Source organism: Oncorhynchus nerka, linkage group LG4 (assembly GCF_034236695.1).
Source record: "Oncorhynchus nerka isolate Pitt River linkage group LG4, Oner_Uvic_2.0, whole genome shotgun sequence".
Taxonomy (NCBI): domain Eukaryota; kingdom Metazoa; phylum Chordata; class Actinopteri; order Salmoniformes; family Salmonidae; genus Oncorhynchus; species Oncorhynchus nerka.
In genome coordinates this window covers 50670097-50689038 of record NC_088399.1, presented here as the reverse complement: position 1 = coordinate 50689038, position 18942 = coordinate 50670097, and the positions used below count along the sequence as shown (strand labels likewise).

The 18942-nt window shown below is 44.0% G+C and overlaps 2 protein-coding genes across 3 annotated transcripts in view; one reads left to right on the top strand and one right to left on the bottom strand.

Moving 5' to 3' along the window:
• Positions 1-1976: 1976 nt before the first annotated feature.
• LOC115127209 (molybdopterin synthase catalytic subunit) lies at positions 1977-6620 on the top strand. 2 transcript variants are annotated; one of them, XM_065017638.1, is made up of 5 exons: positions 1977-2066; positions 2276-2396; positions 4912-5065; positions 5243-5366; positions 6180-6620. In XM_065017638.1, the coding sequence occupies exons 2-5, from the start codon at positions 2276-2278 to the stop codon at positions 6246-6248; spliced, it is 468 nt and encodes a 155-aa protein (XP_064873710.1). In that variant the 5' UTR covers positions 1977-2066; the 3' UTR covers positions 6249-6620. The 2 variants fall into 2 exon arrangements, with proteins under 2 accessions (XP_064873710.1, XP_029512716.1); XM_029656856.2 differs by having other exon boundaries at positions 2251-2396.
• Positions 6621-18942, bottom strand: part of LOC115127184 (integrin alpha-2-like) — a 33119-nt gene continuing 20797 nt past the window's right edge. Inside the window, exons 11-29 of the mRNA XM_029656834.2 lie at positions 18736-18874; positions 18329-18474; positions 17203-17346; positions 16681-16884; positions 16027-16157; positions 15160-15323; positions 14865-15013; positions 13350-13460; positions 11726-11811; positions 10658-10799; positions 10462-10554; positions 10292-10368; positions 9996-10182; positions 9746-9856; positions 8747-8857; positions 8516-8629; positions 8306-8395; positions 7948-8064; positions 6621-7771 (exon numbers count right to left, since the gene is read on the bottom strand). Coding sequence (XP_029512694.1) covers positions 7679-7771; positions 7948-8064; positions 8306-8395; positions 8516-8629; positions 8747-8857; positions 9746-9856; positions 9996-10182; positions 10292-10368; positions 10462-10554; positions 10658-10799; positions 11726-11811; positions 13350-13460; positions 14865-15013; positions 15160-15323; positions 16027-16157; positions 16681-16884; positions 17203-17346; positions 18329-18474; positions 18736-18874 — 2409 coding nt within the window. The 3' untranslated portion in view covers positions 6621-7678. The remainder of the gene's footprint in view (positions 7772-7947; positions 8065-8305; positions 8396-8515; positions 8630-8746; positions 8858-9745; positions 9857-9995; positions 10183-10291; positions 10369-10461; positions 10555-10657; positions 10800-11725; positions 11812-13349; positions 13461-14864; positions 15014-15159; positions 15324-16026; positions 16158-16680; positions 16885-17202; positions 17347-18328; positions 18475-18735; positions 18875-18942) is intronic.

Below are 18942 nucleotides of genomic sequence, written 5' to 3'. Positions count from 1 at the left end.
TTGTTTGCTCAAAAAAACGTGTTGAGTAAAATGTCATACAGTTTTAAATTGCCATTGAAATTCATTTGATGCAACAAAAAAATATATTACAAGAGTGATTTCTTGTCAAGCGAGAAATACAAATGCAATAGAGTTACTGGATTGGGCAGAATTATTTTCCAGTGGGCTAGTACCACCAAGCATAGGCTGTGGCCTCAGCTCCAGTTTTGATGCGTTAATCTTTTTAAGTGCTCCATTGCAGTGTGAATAGATAGCGACTAACAGATGATAATAATAGCTGTTAGAATACCACCATTCCAATAATAGATTGGACAGTTGTTTGGCCCTCTTTCGCTGGGGTCAAATATATAAATATAGGCTGTCCAATCCCGTCTCCAAAGAGGCTTTTAAAGATAAACGTAATTCGTTAACCAAAGTTTAGTTGCCCGCTGAACAGCCTTAGTGATGCTTGTAATATGGTTCTTCCTCATATGTCTCAACGGGTCAACAGGTAGCATCTCACGTTGCATTCAAGGTTAAAGCTGGAGAATCTCTTTATATTTCTATGGGGCTGGAGAAATGTAACCACTCTCAAATGAAGAGACAGCTGCTATGGATGCAAGGCCTTTTCCCATCCATGATATCAACATCGATATCAACATTATATTAATCATAATTTGAGGCTATACAGTGCTTGTTTACATTTACTTTGTTTACAAACATTTGAGTAAACAAGCTTACATTGTGGGTTCTGATGGGGTACGACAGTTGAACTAAGCTCACGGGGCATTTATACGTTTATATTCTTCAAGGATCAATTGGTACATATCATTCATTTCTAAGTCCAAAAATGGATATGGCAACTGTAGATTGCCCGTTTAAATGGTTAATTTGACATTTACAACCTTTTGCAACCGATACATATTAGTACTAGTTTACATAGGTTAAACCTCAAATAGCAATTACCAGAGAGACGTAGAAGTAGAGAGTATGGCATAACAGCTGTGAATGATAGGGGGGAAATGTGGTTTTAGATTTTTTTCTTTGGGTCTAGCCTACATTTGTAATGTGTTATGGGGACATCTGGTGGCCTGTCTGTTAGTTTTGGAGTGAATGTACGCTCCACCTATTTCCTGCCTTCTAGTCAGCTGACTGCAAGGAGGAGTGAGTGTAAACGTAGATATGAATGGAAAAATCTCAATTGATTTTTACCTCGCGGTCTCGCTTCTGCCTCCTTCTCAGAACCCATAGGAGGAGAAGCTCAGAGGGGCGGGATCTATGGCTATCTCATCCAATGGGTTTTGTTTGAGAAGGAGGCGAGGAGAGAGGACGCCCGGAGGTTGCAATTGAGATTCTCCCTTGGTAGTCTACGGGTCTGGAGTCCTGCAGTAGTAACATAGTAGTTTACATTAATTTATCAATGTTGCGGATACAACTTAATCCATGACTATCGAGGTAAGCGCAGTTGGCGGTTTGTATTTGCCAAAAATAAACCAAGTGGGAAGCAGAATTATTTCAATATTATTCTGGACTGTCAGTGTCTTCATATCTGTCAAAGTTAGGCCTACAGCAATGTGTGTATCGAGGTAAGCGCATTTGGCGGTTTGTATTTGCCAAAAATAAACCAAGTGGGAAGCAGAATTATTTCAATATTATTCTGGACTGTCAGTGTCTTCATATCTGTCAAAGTTAGGCCTACAGCAATGTGTGTGTTTTTACGTGTTCAATAGGTGTCAGTGTTCTATTTCGCCAAAAGTGCCGAGCTGACGGGACTCAAATCGGAGACGATCAGGGTCGCCTCAGAACTGACGACCGTCGAGCTGTGGCAAGACCTTGTCAGCAGACACCCCAGGTAAATACGAGACCCTACAAGTTCAATTAGAAGATATCTTAGTCATTTAACTCGTTACTTTATTAATGTAATGTATTTTCTTTATTCCCAAGACTATCTGCTGTGCGCGATTCAGTTGTTTTGGCTGTGCGACAGGAGTACCTGGCCCTTGGGGACGTGCGTGTGAGCCTTAGGGATGGGGATGAGGTTGCTGTTATTCCGCCGTTAAGTGGAGGATAAATCAAACATAATTTAGGTAAAAAAATGAATTAACATTTACTCTCTTAATCATGGAAGACAAATTCATATTGCATATGCAGTATTGTCCTTTTGAATTACTTTGCCTTTAGGTTCAGATTTTTGTCCCTTGCGGTAAATTAGACTACTTTTTCACAATCTCCACCAATTTCAATTCAATGTCAAATGTCTGCTTCTTTTAGTCCTCATCCCTCATTCCTAACCCAGATGGCTGAGGCGGAAGGGGATCCCAGGGATCTCGTTAAACTGACACATGACAAACTCTCTGTGGACACAGTGTCAGACTCTGTCACCTGCCCTTCCTGTGGAGCCATCTCCATCTTCATAGGTGGGTAGGGACTACACACAGCTCAGCTCAACTACTGTTTTATGTCTACTGTTTTATAAGAAAACACTCAACTGTTTTACTGACCAATGTAAGGTGTCATGGATATTTCTGTTTAAAATAAGGATGATTAAGCAGGATTGAGTGAGTAACCTGTGAGATCCGGATAGCCTCAGACAACAACATTGATGCATACGCTGATTCGGTGCGGGAGTTTATTAGCAATTGCATTGGTGATGTTGTACCCACGGTGACTATTAAAACCTTCCCCAACCGGAAACCGTGGATTGATGGAGGCATTCGCGCAAAACTGAAAGCGCGAACCACTGCTTTTAATCATGGCAAGGCGACCAGAAACATGACCGAATACAAACAGTGCAGCTATTCCCTCCGCAAGGCAATCAAACAAGCTAAGCGTCAGTATAGAGACAAAGTGGAGTCGCAATTCAGCTGCTCAGACACGAGACGTATGTGGCAGGGTCTACAGACAATCATGGACTACAAAAAGAAAACCAGCCCCATCACAGACACCGACGTCTTGCTCCCAGACAAACTAAACTAATTCTTTGCTTGCTTTGAGGACAATACAGTGCCACTGACACGGCCCACTACCAAAACCTGGGGGATCTCCTTCACTGCAGCCGACCTGAGTAAAACATTTAAACGTGTTACCCCTCGCAAGGCTGCCGGCCCAGACGGCCTCAGAGCATGCGCAGACCAGCTGGCTGGTGTGTTTACGGACATATTCAACCAATCCCGATCCCAGTCTTCTGTTCCCACATGCTTCAAGAGGGCCACCATTGTTCCTGTTCCCAAGAAAGCTAAGGTAACTGAGCTAAATGACTACCGCCCCGTAGCACTCCCTTCCGTCATCATGAAGTGCTTTGAGAGACTAGTCAAGGATCATATCACCTCAACCCTACCTGACACCCTAGACCCACTCCAATTTGCTTACCGCCCCAATAGGTCCACAGACGACGCAATCGCAATCACACTGCACACTGACCTAACCCATCTGGACAAGAGGAATACCTATGTAAGAATGCTGTTATAAGAATGCTATGACGCTACACATTTAACACCATAGTACCCTCCAAACTCGTCATTAAGCTTGAGACCCTGGGTCTCGACCCCGCCCTGTGAAACTGGGTCCTGAACTTTCTAATGGGCCGCCCCCAGGTGGTGAGGGTAGGAAACAACATCTCCACCCCGCTGATCCTAAACACTGGGGCCCCACAAGGGTGCGTTCTCAGCCCTCTCCTGTAATCCCTGTTCACCCACGACTGCGTGGCCATGCATGCCTCCAACTCAATCATCAAGTTTGCAGACGACACTACAGTGGTAGGCTTGATTACCAACAACGACGAGACGGCCTACAGGGAGGAGGTGAAGGCACTCGGAGTGTGGTGTCAGGAAAACAACCTCACACTCAACATCAACAAAACAAAGGAGATGATCGTGGACTTCAGGAAACAGCTGAGGGAGCACCCCCCTATCCACATTGACGGGACAGTAGTGGAGAAGGTGGAAAGTTTTATGTTCCTCGGCATACACATCACAGACAAACTGAAATGGTCCACCCACACAGACAGCGTGGTGAAGAAGGCGCAACAGCGCCTCTTCAACCTCAGGAGGCTGAAGAAATGTGTCTTGTCACCAAAAACACTTAGATACACAATCGAGAGCATCCTGTCGGGCTGTATCACCGCCCACAACCTTAAGGCTCTCCAGAGGGTAGTGAGGTCTGCACAACGCATCACCGGGGGCAAACTACCTGCCCTCCAGAACACCTACAGAACCCATGTCACAGGAAGGCCAAAAAGATCATCAAGGACAACAACCAACCGAGCCACTGCCTGTTCACCACGCTATCATCCAGAAGGCGAGGTCAGTACAGGTGCATCAAAGCTGGGACCAAGAGACTGAAAAACAGCTTCTATCTCAAGGCCATCACACTGTTAAACAGCCATCACTAACGTTGAGTGGCTGCTGCCAACATACTCACTCAAATCTCTGGCCACTTTAATAATTAAAAATTGGATGTAATAACTGTAATAACTGATGTAATCACCAGTCACTTTAAACAATGCCACTTTATATAATGTTTACATACCCTACATTACTCATCTCATATGTATATACTCTACTCTATACCATCTACTGCATCTTGCGATGGCATCGGCCATCGCTCATCCATATATTTATATGTACATATTCTTATTCATTCCTTTACACTTGTGTGCATAAGGTAGTTGTTGTGAAATTGTTAGATTAGTTGTTAGATATTACTGTGCGGTTGGAACTAGAAGCACAAGCATTTCGCTACACTCGCATTAACATCTGCTAACCATGTGTATGTGACCAATGAAATTTGATTTGAATTTGACATGTTTAATGGAGGTGGTTCGATGAATGCCTAGCTTTTAGTTCAGCAGGCTAACACAGAGTTGTGGCACATAGTATGTTCAGTCCAAGCTGAGGCCATAATGCCAGTGATGATTGTGATTCATTATTTCAGGGACGACGAGGGACAGTTTCGAAGGGATGAAAGTGATGCAGCTGGAGTATGAAGCCTACATCCCCATGGCCGAATCAGAACTCAGGAAGATATACACTGACATCAGGGCAAGATGGCCGACTGTCAGGCACATCTGTGTCCATCATCGACTGGGGTGAGATTCACAAATCTCTTACTGTCTCATTCCTGGTAAACTACCCACCCTGCCTGCCTTCCTGCCTAACACTTAGTTACTACTAGTTACTACTGTATGTCGGACTATGGGTGGGGGAACTGTGACACTAACTATAGGATAACTATGCTATAAAACATGTATTATTTTATTTTCCAGGGTGGTGCCTGTGACTGAGGCCAGTGTGATCATCGGCATCTCGTCTCCTCACCGGGGGGACTCTCTGGAGGCAGTGCAGTACTGTATAGATACCCTGAAAGCCACCGTGCCCATATGGAAGAAGGTGAGCAGGACCTGATCATGTGGCTAGAGACGGAGAAGCGCAGACGGTTTCCTATTGTTAACACAATGTTGTTTTTGTAGTCGTTATTGTTACTGCACAGGTATCGATTCAACTTCTTTTAAAAGTGTTTACTAAATGTATGTATGGGTACAATGTAGTACAGAATGGTCACGAGACATATGGTAATCATTAAAGGGATACTTCAGAATTTTGGCAACGAACCCCTAATCTACTTCCCCAGAGTCAGATGAACTCGTGGATACCATTTTTTCTGTCTCTGTTTGCCGTTTGACGGAAATTGTTCACTAGCGTTAGCGCAATGGCTGGAAGTCTTATGGTAACTGTTAGCATACTCGTAGATACCATAGGCTTCCAGTCATTGCGCTAACACGGGTTAGCAAAACTACCTCTTAACTTCCTTCATACTGGACGCAGAGACATTAAAATGGTATCCATGAGTTCATCTGACTCTGGGGAAGTAGAAGTAGTTGCCAAAATTCTGAAGTATCCCTTTAATGATTACCATATGTCTTGTGACCATTCTGTACTACATTGTACCCATACATACATTTAGTAAACACTTTCAATTAAGTTGCTCATATACCTGTGCAGTAACAATGTAATTACTACAATCACTGCCAAAATCCCGAAGTTTAACTTTAAGTAAGAGTTGTGTGAACTTCCACAACTAAACTAATCATTGTCAAGTGACTCAGTTACATGGCTGCAGAGCCTGTCTGAAGACACAGTTTGAATTAGTGCAATTAGTTCCACAGGAAGCTAATGCTGGGGGGATTTTTCTGTCTTTGGTAGGAGGTGTATGAAGCTGACGAGTCCTGTTGGAAAGAGAACAAAGAGTGCCAGTGGACATGCCAGAGTTGACCTCTAACCTTATCTAGGAGCTGTTGTTATGCCAAATATTAGGTAATACACACTGTATCCGTTTTTTAAAGCTGTCCCTAATCCAAAAATATAGTCAGTCACACCTTTATGCACGTAAAGTTTTAATGAAATAAAATGTACCATCAGTATATATACAACACTTTCCAAATGTTTGAATGCTATAAAATGTTCAGGAAAGAAGTGGTATGTACCCATTGAAAATATATCTGGAAAAATAACAGTGCAACATTTTTTCTCGTAAACATTCTCTCAGAGGGTTTAGTCTTTGCTACTGCGCATACCTTAACACAGAGCTTCGCTTTTCTCCCAATCATGATACAGTAACTTTACAAATAAACAAATGAACCAGTACACGCTTCCAATATTTTATTTCTACTTTCGCTGTGTAGGGAATAAGTAAAACACTTTTTAAATGGATGATAATGTATCTGAATGATACATATTTCATATTTAAGACACACAATAAATATTCTCATTTTCTACACATTCAAAAACTGCCTTTTGCTCTGATATCGCAACATTTTTACAAATAGTAAATCCATCCATTTTTATAGTCATCTGATCTGAATACAGTGTATTTTCTAAAACAGTGTTTTCACAGTTGTACGGCTGGTAGTAACTATACAGTGTTGTCTCTGGAAAACCGCGACTGAGATACTCAGAGGCAGGAAGTGCACCAGTGAAAGTAGGAAAGAAGGGTTGTGGATTCTGTTCAAATGTTGCTATTAGGTACACACACAAAGGATGCCTCAGCATCAACGGAATGTCAAACCCCTCCCATTGCAAAGGGAAACGCTGAGCATGCCAAATGCCAACATATGATAACCATGCCGATTGTCTACAATCTCTTATGCGTAGGTTATTTTCCATATCCATTTGAAAGGCTATTTATAATATACTTCTGTGCTTTCCAACCAATTGCACAGTAAATTGCACAGTAAATTGCACAGTAACATCCAGAGAGATGACAAATGACTATATACACAAGCTTCTTATCCAACAGTAGGCCTATGACTAAAAAAGCAACAATTATTTGAACAAAAACAAACCAGTACCCAAGTATGAATTCAGCAAGTAAAAAATGCACTGTAGATTATTTACTTTCCTATAGAGGATCCAAGATGGCAGACATAATGGGGTCTTTGTATGGATGTGTTTGATGGTCAGAGGGCCAATGTCTTTCTGCTCACTCAAAACACTCCGTTCACTTCACAACCCAAACCATTTTAAAGCCACCAACCCAAGCAGACAGCCCCTTTCCACTAACAAGCCCTTGGTTCAATATGTATGTACAACTCATGTTTGTTCAGTTACTGTTTGTGTGTGGTTGTGGTCCGTTGGCCATTATGTGTTCTCAGTCTGTAGGCACATTGTCGTTTCCGAGATGGGTTCTTTCCCGTGCCTGGTTCTCACGCTGCTGTGTTCTCCAGTCCCTCGGTCTCTGCCTCATCCTCCTCAGTGTTCTGCATCAGCTGCTTGTACTTTCTCCGGAAGAAGCCAAACTGGGGGAGAGGGAGAGAGAGAAAAAGAGAGAGAGAGACAGAGAGGGAGAGAGGCACACAGACGTAAAATATGACATGGTAGTACTTCTTGGTCTTGGTAGGATAAACTCAGAGCATCTGCTGTGAAGAGAGTTTTACAGCAGTAAAGTCAACAAAAGACTGAACGCATACAATACCTTCCAAAGCAGACCAATGACCAGAGCCAATAGAAGCAGGCCTCCAATCACACTGCCCGCAATAACGCCTACAGGCACCTCTCCTTTCACCCCTGGTTTACTGATGGTGACGCCAACCTGCAGACAGGACAGGACAGGAGGCGGGATGTATCACGCTTACGAACGGTCAGGCAATTCAAGTCTGGTAGCTGTTAATATGCTGTTCATCCTAGATCCAGGAGAGGGCAGTGTAGAACTTGTACAAAACAACAAAAACAAGGCACTTTAAATTTTATTTGTATTTTTACAGCTTCTCTCTGGGTTTCAAAGATATTAGGTGAGGCTGTATTCAAATGTCTTTTATGTATTAGTCCTGTACCGTCAGGTGCTTGTGAGAGACGACCAGCAGTTCAGGCTCGGAGGTCTCTATCTCTGTGCTCACAGTCAGCACAGTGGACTGGAAGGATGACTGCTCAGAGACAAGACAAAAGGAGAACGAAAGAGGCAATGAGAGGACGCCGCTCCATGGGAGGAGGAGCAGCAAGCATCTAAATGACGAGGAGTAGATGAATGTGCGATCTATACGTACAGCAGCAAAGGTACCGTTCCATATCCGCGTAGTCACGTTCACAAAGAAATCGCTCTTTATCCCCATGTCTTTCAGGACACACTTCATAGGCTGGCACTTGGCTGTCCTACAGTTCTGGAAATATCAGAAAACAATAGGGACATGTAATTCAGAGGAGATCATCAGATATACACTGTGACTCTATCTTTGTCTCTGTCTGTCAAAAGAGCACACACACACACACACACACACCAGATCCTCTGTGCCCATTAGGTTCTCCTTGGAGAAGGATGCTGTGTAAGGCTTCTCACTGATCTTCAGAGGGTTGACGAGGCTGGTTACTTCACAGCTCACTTCGCCAGCCTGCAAAACAGCAACAACATTTGTATTCGTATTGGTCAGGTGGCACGTCCTCGGGCTGGATTCAATCCGTTTCACTTGCGACGACCCTCCCACTCTGTCTGCCAAATTCTCTCTCTTTGCTCTTGATAGGATGCCGGGGTGCAGAGGGTCGTCAGTGAAATGGGACATTCTCCACGCAGACACACTATTAGATTTTGGTCGTGGCATTTTTGTGGCTGTTTTGTTTGTTTGTTTGCTTTGGCACCATTCAACACCCCTCATTATTGCATGTCTGCACGCAACCACTTACACTACTGACTACACACACCATTGTTACTTGTTTATAGTTTACTTTAGTGAATAAATATATTTTTGTTATTCCTTGATCTCCACGTTGTCTCCCTTTTTGTTACGGGCTACGAGCCAGTTCGTGACACACTGAAGTATCGGGGAAGATACACGTTAAAATGTAAAGGTCATTTCCGATTGAGCTGAAATATGCACCGTTCACTGGGAATGCAGTGTCCGACCGTGGGAAAGGGAATGCAGTGTCCAACCGCGGCAACGGGGAATGCAGTGTCCGACCGCGGGAAAGGGAATGCAGTGTCCGACCGCGGGAACGGGGAATGCAGTGTCCGACCGCGGGAATGGGAATGCAGTGTCCAACCGCGGGAACGGGAATGCAGTGTCCGACCGCGGGAACATTGTGGATTGAATAGAGCCCCGCGTTGCGCTTAATCTGTTTCCCTCTGTTTTCTCTCTCCTGAGCACAACCCAGCTGTATTCCAAAACAACACTGGCATGGGACCTGGCAGCAAAGACTATTGACACAGAATTACGAGGGGCACAAAACTCTGCCAAAGCTAGTTATTTGGAGACAAGGCAGGTTGACTGGATATTTATACCCACAGGTTCCGTTTTGACTCCTGTCACATACAGCAATGGGTTCCCTCTTGCTGTAGCACTGGGCAGTGAGACTGTGAGGTAGGCCAGACTGACTGGGAAGTTCCCTGTAGAGACCTAAACAGAAGAGAAGACACTTCACTTCTTACCATATCTACCACAAGGGGAAAGGAAGTATTTTACCACAGACTGGCAAACCAGTGTACATTGTAAAGCACTAAAAGGACCGTGTAGCTGTGTGCGCATGATATCTCACCTTCAGAGAGAATTTGAACTCCGGACCGATGTCATTGAAGGTATTAACTGCGGTCTTCGCTTCATTGTCCATGTCAACAACATAGAAGTTGAGATTGGCTTCCCTGGAGAGGGAGATCTCTGAGTCATAGTGGACAGGGACGGAGATAGAGGCTTGGTTGTCTGACGGGTTCGCCTCTGTGCTGTCACTGTAGAGTGGAGAAGTAAGCCCGTGCAACAGAAGAAGACCCAGAGTCCTAACAGAGAACACTACATGATCAACTGTGGTTGGTACACGAACGAGCAAACAAGTGCTACCTTAGAGCTTCAAAGCTCACGTCGGCTTCGGTCTGCAGTTGATTCAGGTTGAAGTCAAAGTTGATTCCAAATGTCACCTGCAGGGAACAGTGTATTGTTTAGGAACAGCAACCCCGGCCGACAGAGACCTACACACGACGGCTGTCTTGTCGTTTGTCGTCAGGTCTTACCTCTTGGTTCTGCCTTAAAGCTGGGTACCCCACCTGGCATGAGAGGGTAAGAGACTCCTTGGTGGAGGTGCACTTCACCTCTGTTCCATCACTCTGAAATGAAACACAACGTTAGGTAAATGCTTACTGATAAATATCAAAATAGCCCTCCTCTAGGGCATGCGTGTGTGTACAAAGCAAAGATGCTGATGCGTACTGGAGGACTGATGGAGGCGTAGAAGAGGTTTTTGGAGTACGTGGCCGTGACTTGGGTGTTGTACGCATTCTCCTTCTTGTTGGTCACAGACACAGTGAAGGATAGCCTCTTGTCCTTGAAGCTGACCAGCATCCTAGACGAGCTGCAAAACACAACACTCGTTTTACTCAGAACAATACTGAGGGGGTCAGAATGAATGTATAATTCTACCTGTATGTGGGGAAATGCAATGCTGTAGAATGAAGACACCACAGTTTGATGGGGGATCCATGAACAGATCTCATGGGGCCATATATGGTGTCACCATTAACTGGAGCAGTGAAAATAACATATGTCCTTCTGACTGGCCAAGGTTTACGACCTTACCACTCACTTTAAGAGGTGCTGTCTGTGCGTTTGTGTCTGTACGTCTACTGTGTGTCATAACGACCTTGTCTGTCTGTCTGTCTGTCTGTCTGTCTGTCTGTCTGTCTGTCTGTCTGTCTGTCTGTCTGTCTGTCTGTCTGTCTGTCTGTCTTACCTCTTGGTTCTGCCTTAAAGCTGGGTACCCCACCTGGCATGAGAGGGTCTGTCTGTCTGTCTGTCTGTCTGTCTGTCTGTCTGTCTGTCTGTCTGTCTGTCTGTCTGTCTCATATAACGGCTGGTATTCAAACAAATCACACTGCATTTGACTGTTAAAGGTTAGTTATGTTTGAGCCGCATCTGTAGTGTTTACTGCAAATGCCGTCTCTGTGAAAGTCAAGGAAATTGCTTCTGAAAGTCAAGTGCAGTGCAATGTCGGCACATTGGGGTTTGCTTGAATCCCGGTCTGTGTCATTCAACTTATAGAGGAAGTGTATTCCCACTAAACCAGACCAACAGAACAGGACCTATTTGTCTGTTCCCATAGAAAAACATATGGGAATACTTGTCTAATAATACGAGACATGTCTGTTATTCCTGAGCTCTTGGAGGAAGAGTGTAGGTTGAGAGTAGCCTGGTTTAACCAGACTGAATGCTGTGCTCAACATTGAGCCCGGTGTTCAGCCTGGTTTTACTAGGCTAGGTTGAGAGAGTGTCAGATTTCACCTGGGAATCATCTCTCCTTTCTTCAACTTCAAGAGCAGGTCACTCAAACACACATCGTCAGAGCCACAGTCTTTGGAGAATGGGATCTGTTGTAAGAGTTCACACGACATAAAATCAAATCAGATTTTACATGCGCCGAATACAACAGGTGTAGACCTTACAGTGAAATGCTTTCTTACAAGCCCTTAACCAACAATGCAGTTTTAAGAAAATACCTAAAAAACAAGTAACAAATAAAAGTAGCAAATAATTACAGAGCAGCAGTAAGAAAACAATAGCGAGGCTTTATACAGGGGGTACCAGTACAGAGTCCAGGGCACCGGTTAGTCCAGGGCACCGGAGGTAAAATGTACATGTAGGTAGAGTTATTAAAGTGACTACGCATAGATAAGAACAGAGAGTAGCAGCAGCGTAGAAGAGAGGGGGGGGGGGGGGGGGGCAACGCAAATAGTCTGGGTAGCCATTTGAATAGGTGTTCTGGAGTCTTATGGTTTGGGGGTAGAAGCTGTTTAGAAGCCTCTTGGACCTAGACTTGGTTCCGCTTGCCGTGTGGTAGCAGAGAGAACAGTCTATGACTAGAGTGGCTGGAGTCTTTGACCATTTTCAGGGCCTTCTTTTGACACCACCTGGTACAGAAGTCCTGGATGGCAGGAAGCTTGGCCCCGGTGATGTAATGGTCCGCATGCACTACCCTCTGTAGCGCCTTGCGGTCGGAGGCAGAGAAGTTGCCATACCAGGCAGTGATGCAACCCATCAGGATGCTCTCTGATGCAGCTGTAGAACATTTTGAAGATCTGAGGACCATTGCCAAATCCTTTCAGTCTCCTGTGATGTGGACGCCAAGGAACTTGAAGCTCTCAACCTGCTACACTACAGCCCCGCTGATGAAATTGGGGGCGTGCTCGGTCCTCCTTTTCCTGTAGTCCACAATCATCTTCTTTGTCTTGATCACACTGAGGGAGAGGTTGTTCTCCTGGCACCACACGGCCAGGTCTCTGACTTCCTCCCTATGGGCTGTCTCGTCGTTGTCGGTGATCAGGATCACTGTTGTGTCATCTGCAAACTTAATGATGAGTGAACAGGGAGTACAGTAGGGGACTGAGCACGCACCCCTGAGGGGCCCGTGTGTTGAGGATCAGCGCGGCAAAGGTTTTGCTACCTACCCTTACCGCCTGGGGGCGGCCTGTCAGGAAGTCCAGGATCCAGTTGCAGTGGTAGGTGTTTAGCCCCAGCATTCTGTTGTATTGGGAACTGTGGAGGAGCCGTATCCCAGTTCAACCCCAAACCTAGCCTCAACCACAACTGTAACACTAACTCTGGCTTCATGTCTACATCCCACGTCCACCCTAACACTCAACCACAACCCAAAACCTAATCCCAGCTTCATGTCCACGTCCAGTTCAACCCTAACCCTAGCCACAACCGTAGCTCTAACCCCTAGTTTCATGTCCACATACGGGTGCAACCCTAACCATAGCCTCCTCCACAACCATAACGCTACCTACTGTAATAGTCTAAAACTACAATATTTTAATTCCTACTAACAACTGCAAGCAATTGCAACATCAACATATATTTAATGTACATCCCATATTATTGCTATTTTAATTGAGTGGTAACTCACAAAGAACTCCCAGGCAGTGGGACTGAGAACATCCAGAACAGGACTGGAGTCTGGGTCCTGCAGAGTGATGTCCACACGCAGACCGATTGAGCTCACAAAGTCAGGGGCCTCCTGTCAGACAGTAAGCAAAATATAGGAGTTTATGTATTAGTTTCATTAATTTGACTACAAAGCTAATTCTCATCAACGGGATCAGAACTCAATGAACTTATTGGAATTGTATAAGTATCCAAAAGAAAACCACAAGATAATACAGAAAAGTAGTGGGCATTGGTTTTTTTTCATCATCATACATACATACATACAGTGCCAGCCAAAAGTTTGGACACACCTACTTATTCCAGGGTTTTTCTTTACTTTTACTATTTTATTCATTGTAGAATAATAGTGTAGACATCAAAACTATGAAATAACACATATGGAATCATATAGTAACCAAAGAAGTGTTAAACAAATCAAAATATATTTCATATTTGAGATGCTTCAAAATAGCCACCCTTTTTGTCTTGATGACAGCTTTGCACACTCTTGGCATTCTCTCAACCAGCATCATGAGGTAGTCACCTGGAATGCATTTCAATTAACAATTGTGCCTTGTTAAAAGTTCATTTGTGGAATTAATTTCCTTTGAGCCAATCAGTTGTGTTGTGACAAGGTAGGGGTGGTATACAGAAGATAGCCCTATTTGGTAAAAGACCAAGTCCATATTATGGCAAGAACAGCTCAAATATGCAAAGAGAAACGACAGTCCATCATCATAAATCATCAGTGATTTATTTAGAATTCAAGGCACACTTAACCAGCATGGCTACCACAGCATTCGGCAACGATACACCATCCCATTTGGTTGGCGCTTTGTGAGACTATCATTTGTTTTTCAACAGGACAATGCCCCAACACACCTCCAGGCTGTGTAAGGGCTATTTGTCCAAGCAGGAGAGTGATGGAGTGCTGCATCAGATGACCTGGCCTCCACAATCACCCAACCTCAACCCGATTGAGATGGTTTGGGATGAGTTGGACCGCAGAGTGAAGGAAAAGCAGCCAACAAGTGCTCAGCATATGTGGGAACTCCTTCAAGACTGTTGGAAAAGCATTCCAGGTGAAGCTGGTTAAGAGAATGCCAAGAGTGTGCAAAGCTGTCATCAAGGCAAAGGGTGGCTACTTTGAAGAATCTAAAATCTAGAATATATTTTGATTTGTTTAACACTTTTTTGATTACTACATGAGTCCATATGCTATTTAATAATGTAGATGTATTCCCTATTATTATACAATATAGAAAATAGTAAAACTAAAGAAAAACTGTGTCCAAATGTTTGACTGGTACTGTACATACAAGTAAACATTAGTCTTGGTGATGTTCCTGAAAGAGAGTTTTAAGAGTTTGTTAAAAGGATGTTTCCTCCATTATAAATGAACACAGTAATTCAACAAGGCCTGACAAAGGAGAAAAAACAGACACACCTCATTCAGCAAATCATCATCAAACCTTTTCATATTATCTTTCTTTACCTGGACAAAGACCTCTAGTGTCTCACAGACCTCCCCGATGGAAACCCGGATGTCTTTCTGCAGGACTCTCTCTGAGTTCCTGAACTGACCTCTGGAGGTGACACGAGACGACTGGAGCTCAGCATCCAGGGTCAGGTTGAACCTGATAGCTGAGGTGAGAATTAGCACAGGCAACAAGACACAATTAGAGGGAGATACTAACAGAGAGACAGAGACAGAGAGACAGAGAGAGACCGAGAGAGAGAGAGAGAGAGAGAGACCGAGAGAGACAGAGATGAAAAGAAGCAGGGCTTACCCACAGGTCCTACAGGTATCTTGGGCCTGAAGGTGGCGCTGAAACAGACTGAGGTGTTGAAGCAGGACACCAGCCTCCCACTGACCCTGCACGTCTTACTCAGGATGCTGACCGTGTCAGGGTTGAAGGTTGCCCTCGCTGTCACCACGGCCATACCCCGAGACCTGGGAGAGGTCATAATCAGTGAGTCATAATCATATATCAAGCTAACTGGCTCTTTTATGTTTATGAATGACTACATCTACTGAGAGATGCTTCAATCACAAGGCAACTTCATGAGTCATGAGTCAACTTCAGATTGGTTAATGTGTTGATTAACTGATTGGCTCATTGGTTGACTGATTGATTGATTGATGTATTGATTGTATAAGTGACATCAGCAACTACGTGGAAGTGGTTAGCAGCAGTGTCAGATCCAGATGGGAATGGTCAGCATAATCCAATCTCTTTAAACCAAATCCACGCAGCTGTTTTGCTCTCTAGATGGAGTGGGAGGAGGTGACAAGACTAAATGCTTTCCCACAGTTATGTAAGAGAAGGCTTTCCATGAGGCGGCACATCTCACTCAGTCAACTGAAACTTGAGGAGATACAGTAAGTATGAGATGTTTCTCTCAGAGCCTCTACTGTAATTTCATTTCTTCGGGTTTGGAGTTATTGTAAACCAAAATAAGTTGTTCAGCTGCAAAGAACAGCTGCCAATGTGCTGATATCAAGTCTAAAGTAAACACTCGAGTAGATAACCTGTGAGACGCGTGTGATTTGAGGGAAACCAAATGATTTAGTTGTTTCCCGAAAGAGCAGGGTTAAGAAAAAATATATATATAAAAAAAAAAAAAAGAGAAAGAAACGAGTGAGCGAGTCTCACCAGAGCTGGACCACCATTCCATAAGCCCCCACTGAGACATCTGGTATGGTGTCATCGTTTAAGTCAGAGCTGGCGTCCATGGACCTCCCGAAGTACCGCAACGCAGGGTCCAGCTTGGAGCCCAGGATTTTCTGAAATGAACAGGATAAAACATGATTGTACCCTTGATCCCACATCAGATGCTCACGTTGGCTGGATTCCATCAGATTGAGAAACACTTCTAGTGAATCCCAAAGCGTCAGATAATTCTATGTAGACACAACAGGTTCAGTTGTGACATGGCGGTGGGGCAGGAGTGGGAAAATGTCTTGGCTCGAAGGCCACGTCGAGATTTAGAAACTCAACAGGAGGCCGCACAGATTTTTAAAAAAAATTGCAGGCCAGAAAAATGTCAGTTATTAAAAATATATAGATCTATTATCATTTTTATATACTTTCTATGTCGTTTTAGACGTTCAAGTGTGGCCTTTTTCAACCCAAAATACCACCCTAACCCCCACCATAAAAGTTGTTTTTTTATTAAAACCTCCCGTGGGCCGGATTGACTGGGCTCCCGGCCCGTAGTTGGCCCACCCCTGTGCTAGCGAGTGACAAGAGCTGGGATAAGGTTGCGTTGAGTGATAGCACTGAGGACAATCCTCAACCCGCAGCTACCTGGGAATACTGTGTCCTGAGTCTCTTCTTGTCCCCGTTGAAGACATAGATTACACCTTTATTGTTGTCTTCCAGTGGGGCTCCCACCACCACATCACTGTAGCCATCCATGTTGAGGTCAGGCACCGCTGAGATAGACATCCCAAAACGAGCGTTCTCCACTGGGGACGGACCCTTCAGGAACCCCTGAACACTTAGGATGCCCTATGGAAGCACCAATGGAAAACAAACCGTGAATATTTGTGTACTTGAGGAAGGCGTGACTTTCAAAAGATCTTGAAACCACTGTGCTCAGAGATTGCCGTGTGTACACACACCGAAAATTAAACCATTAGATGAAATGTACAGTGGTGGGTCTGCACTCAAAAAATATAAACATATAAACATGTGTAACTCTGTGTTGTTGTTTGTGTCGCACTGCTTTGCTTTATCTTGGCCAGGTCGCAGTTGTAAACGAGAACTTGTTCTCAACTGGCCCACCTGCTTAAATAAAGGTGAACAAAAATAAGATGTGTGGCTTACCTTTGTGAAGGAGAGGAGATGGACTTTCCCAATCTCCTTCTGCTGTTCGTTCATGAACATGGGAGCTCCAACCAGTAGTAGATCAGACACACCATCTTTATCCACATCCAGAGGACAGAGTACGCTGCCGTAGTAGGAGCCTATCTACAGAATCGAAAGCGCATACAGCAAACTATTAAGAGGAACATATATTTTGAATCAATGAGCAGAAACAAAGGATAACAACGTTTACGGAGCAGATGGGAACAAATCAGACAAGTCAGATATGATAGATCATTGGAGAGAGAGAGAGAGAGATATATACTGTATGATAGATCATTGGAGAGAGAGAGAGAGCGAGAGAGAGAGAGATATATACTGTATGATAGATCATTGGAGAGAGAGAGAGAGCGAGAGAGAGAGAGATATATATACTGTATGATAGATCATTGGAGAGAGAGAGAGAGCGAGAGAGAGAGATATATATATATACTGTATGATAGATCATTGGAGAGAGAGAGAGAGCGAGAGAGAGAGAGATATATACTGTATGATAGATCATTGGAGAGAGAGAGAGAGCGAGAGAGAGAGAGATATATATACTGTATGATAGATCATTGGAGAGAGAGAGAGAACGAGAGAGAGAGAGATATATACTGTATGATAGATCATTGGAGAGAGAGAGAGAGCGAGAGAGAGAGAGATATATATACTGTATGATAGATCATTGGAGAGAGAGAGAGAGCGAGAGAGAGAGAGATATATACTGTATGATAGATCATTGGAGAGAGAGAGAGAGCGAGAGAGAGAGATATATACTGTATGATAGATAGAGATAGTAGAGAGAGATATATACTGTATGATAGATCATTGGAAAGAGAGAGAGCGAGAGAGAGAGAGATATATACTGTATGATAGATAGAGATAGTAGAGAGAGATATATACTGTATGATAGAGATAGTAGAGAGAGATATATACTGTATGATAGATAGAGATAGTAGAGAGCCATAACATCTGACAACACACCAATTGACGTGCTCTTCTTTTCAATATGGTTCATTTAGCAAACACTTCCATCCAAAGCCACTTACAGAACTGTCACCATTGTCAACCGCTCTTCTCTTCCATTTTAATCAGAGAGCCTTACCTGGTCTCCTCTCTGGGAGTCGATGACGGTGGGTTGTCCCTTGCCGTTGATGATGTACACTATGACCTGTCCAGTGTGGTTGGACCGAGGAGCGCCAGCCACATAGTACTCTGTGCTGCCATCATTCAGCGTTGTCACAGAGTAGCCTGTGCAGAACAGCCAAACGGGATATTATGGACAAACATGTAAGAATGTCCAGCGCTAGTAGTCTTACTGCCAGTCACACTGTAAATAAAGATATCTATTGTTTGAGCTTCTAATACACATTCAAAGGAAGTTAGAAATTGTTGGAAAAGCAAGAGGCCTTAGAATGGCTTGGTGTTGATTAACTCATAATACAATAGCACAACATCAAATGAAGAGAAAGGAGACAATATTGACTCGTAGATGATTGCAAGCTCACTTACCTAACAGTGAGCTGTGGTTTCTGTCCTCTAGGATTCTCTCAAAGGCCGTCTTGGGGAAGATGTCCGATTTCTGGGTGGTGTAGTGAACCACAGTACCACTCCAGCCATAGGCCCCCACTGCACCCAGCATAATCATGTTCTGTAATGAGAGCAAGAAGAGTACCTGTTAAAAACACACTAAGAAATGTTCAGGTACTGCTTACGAAT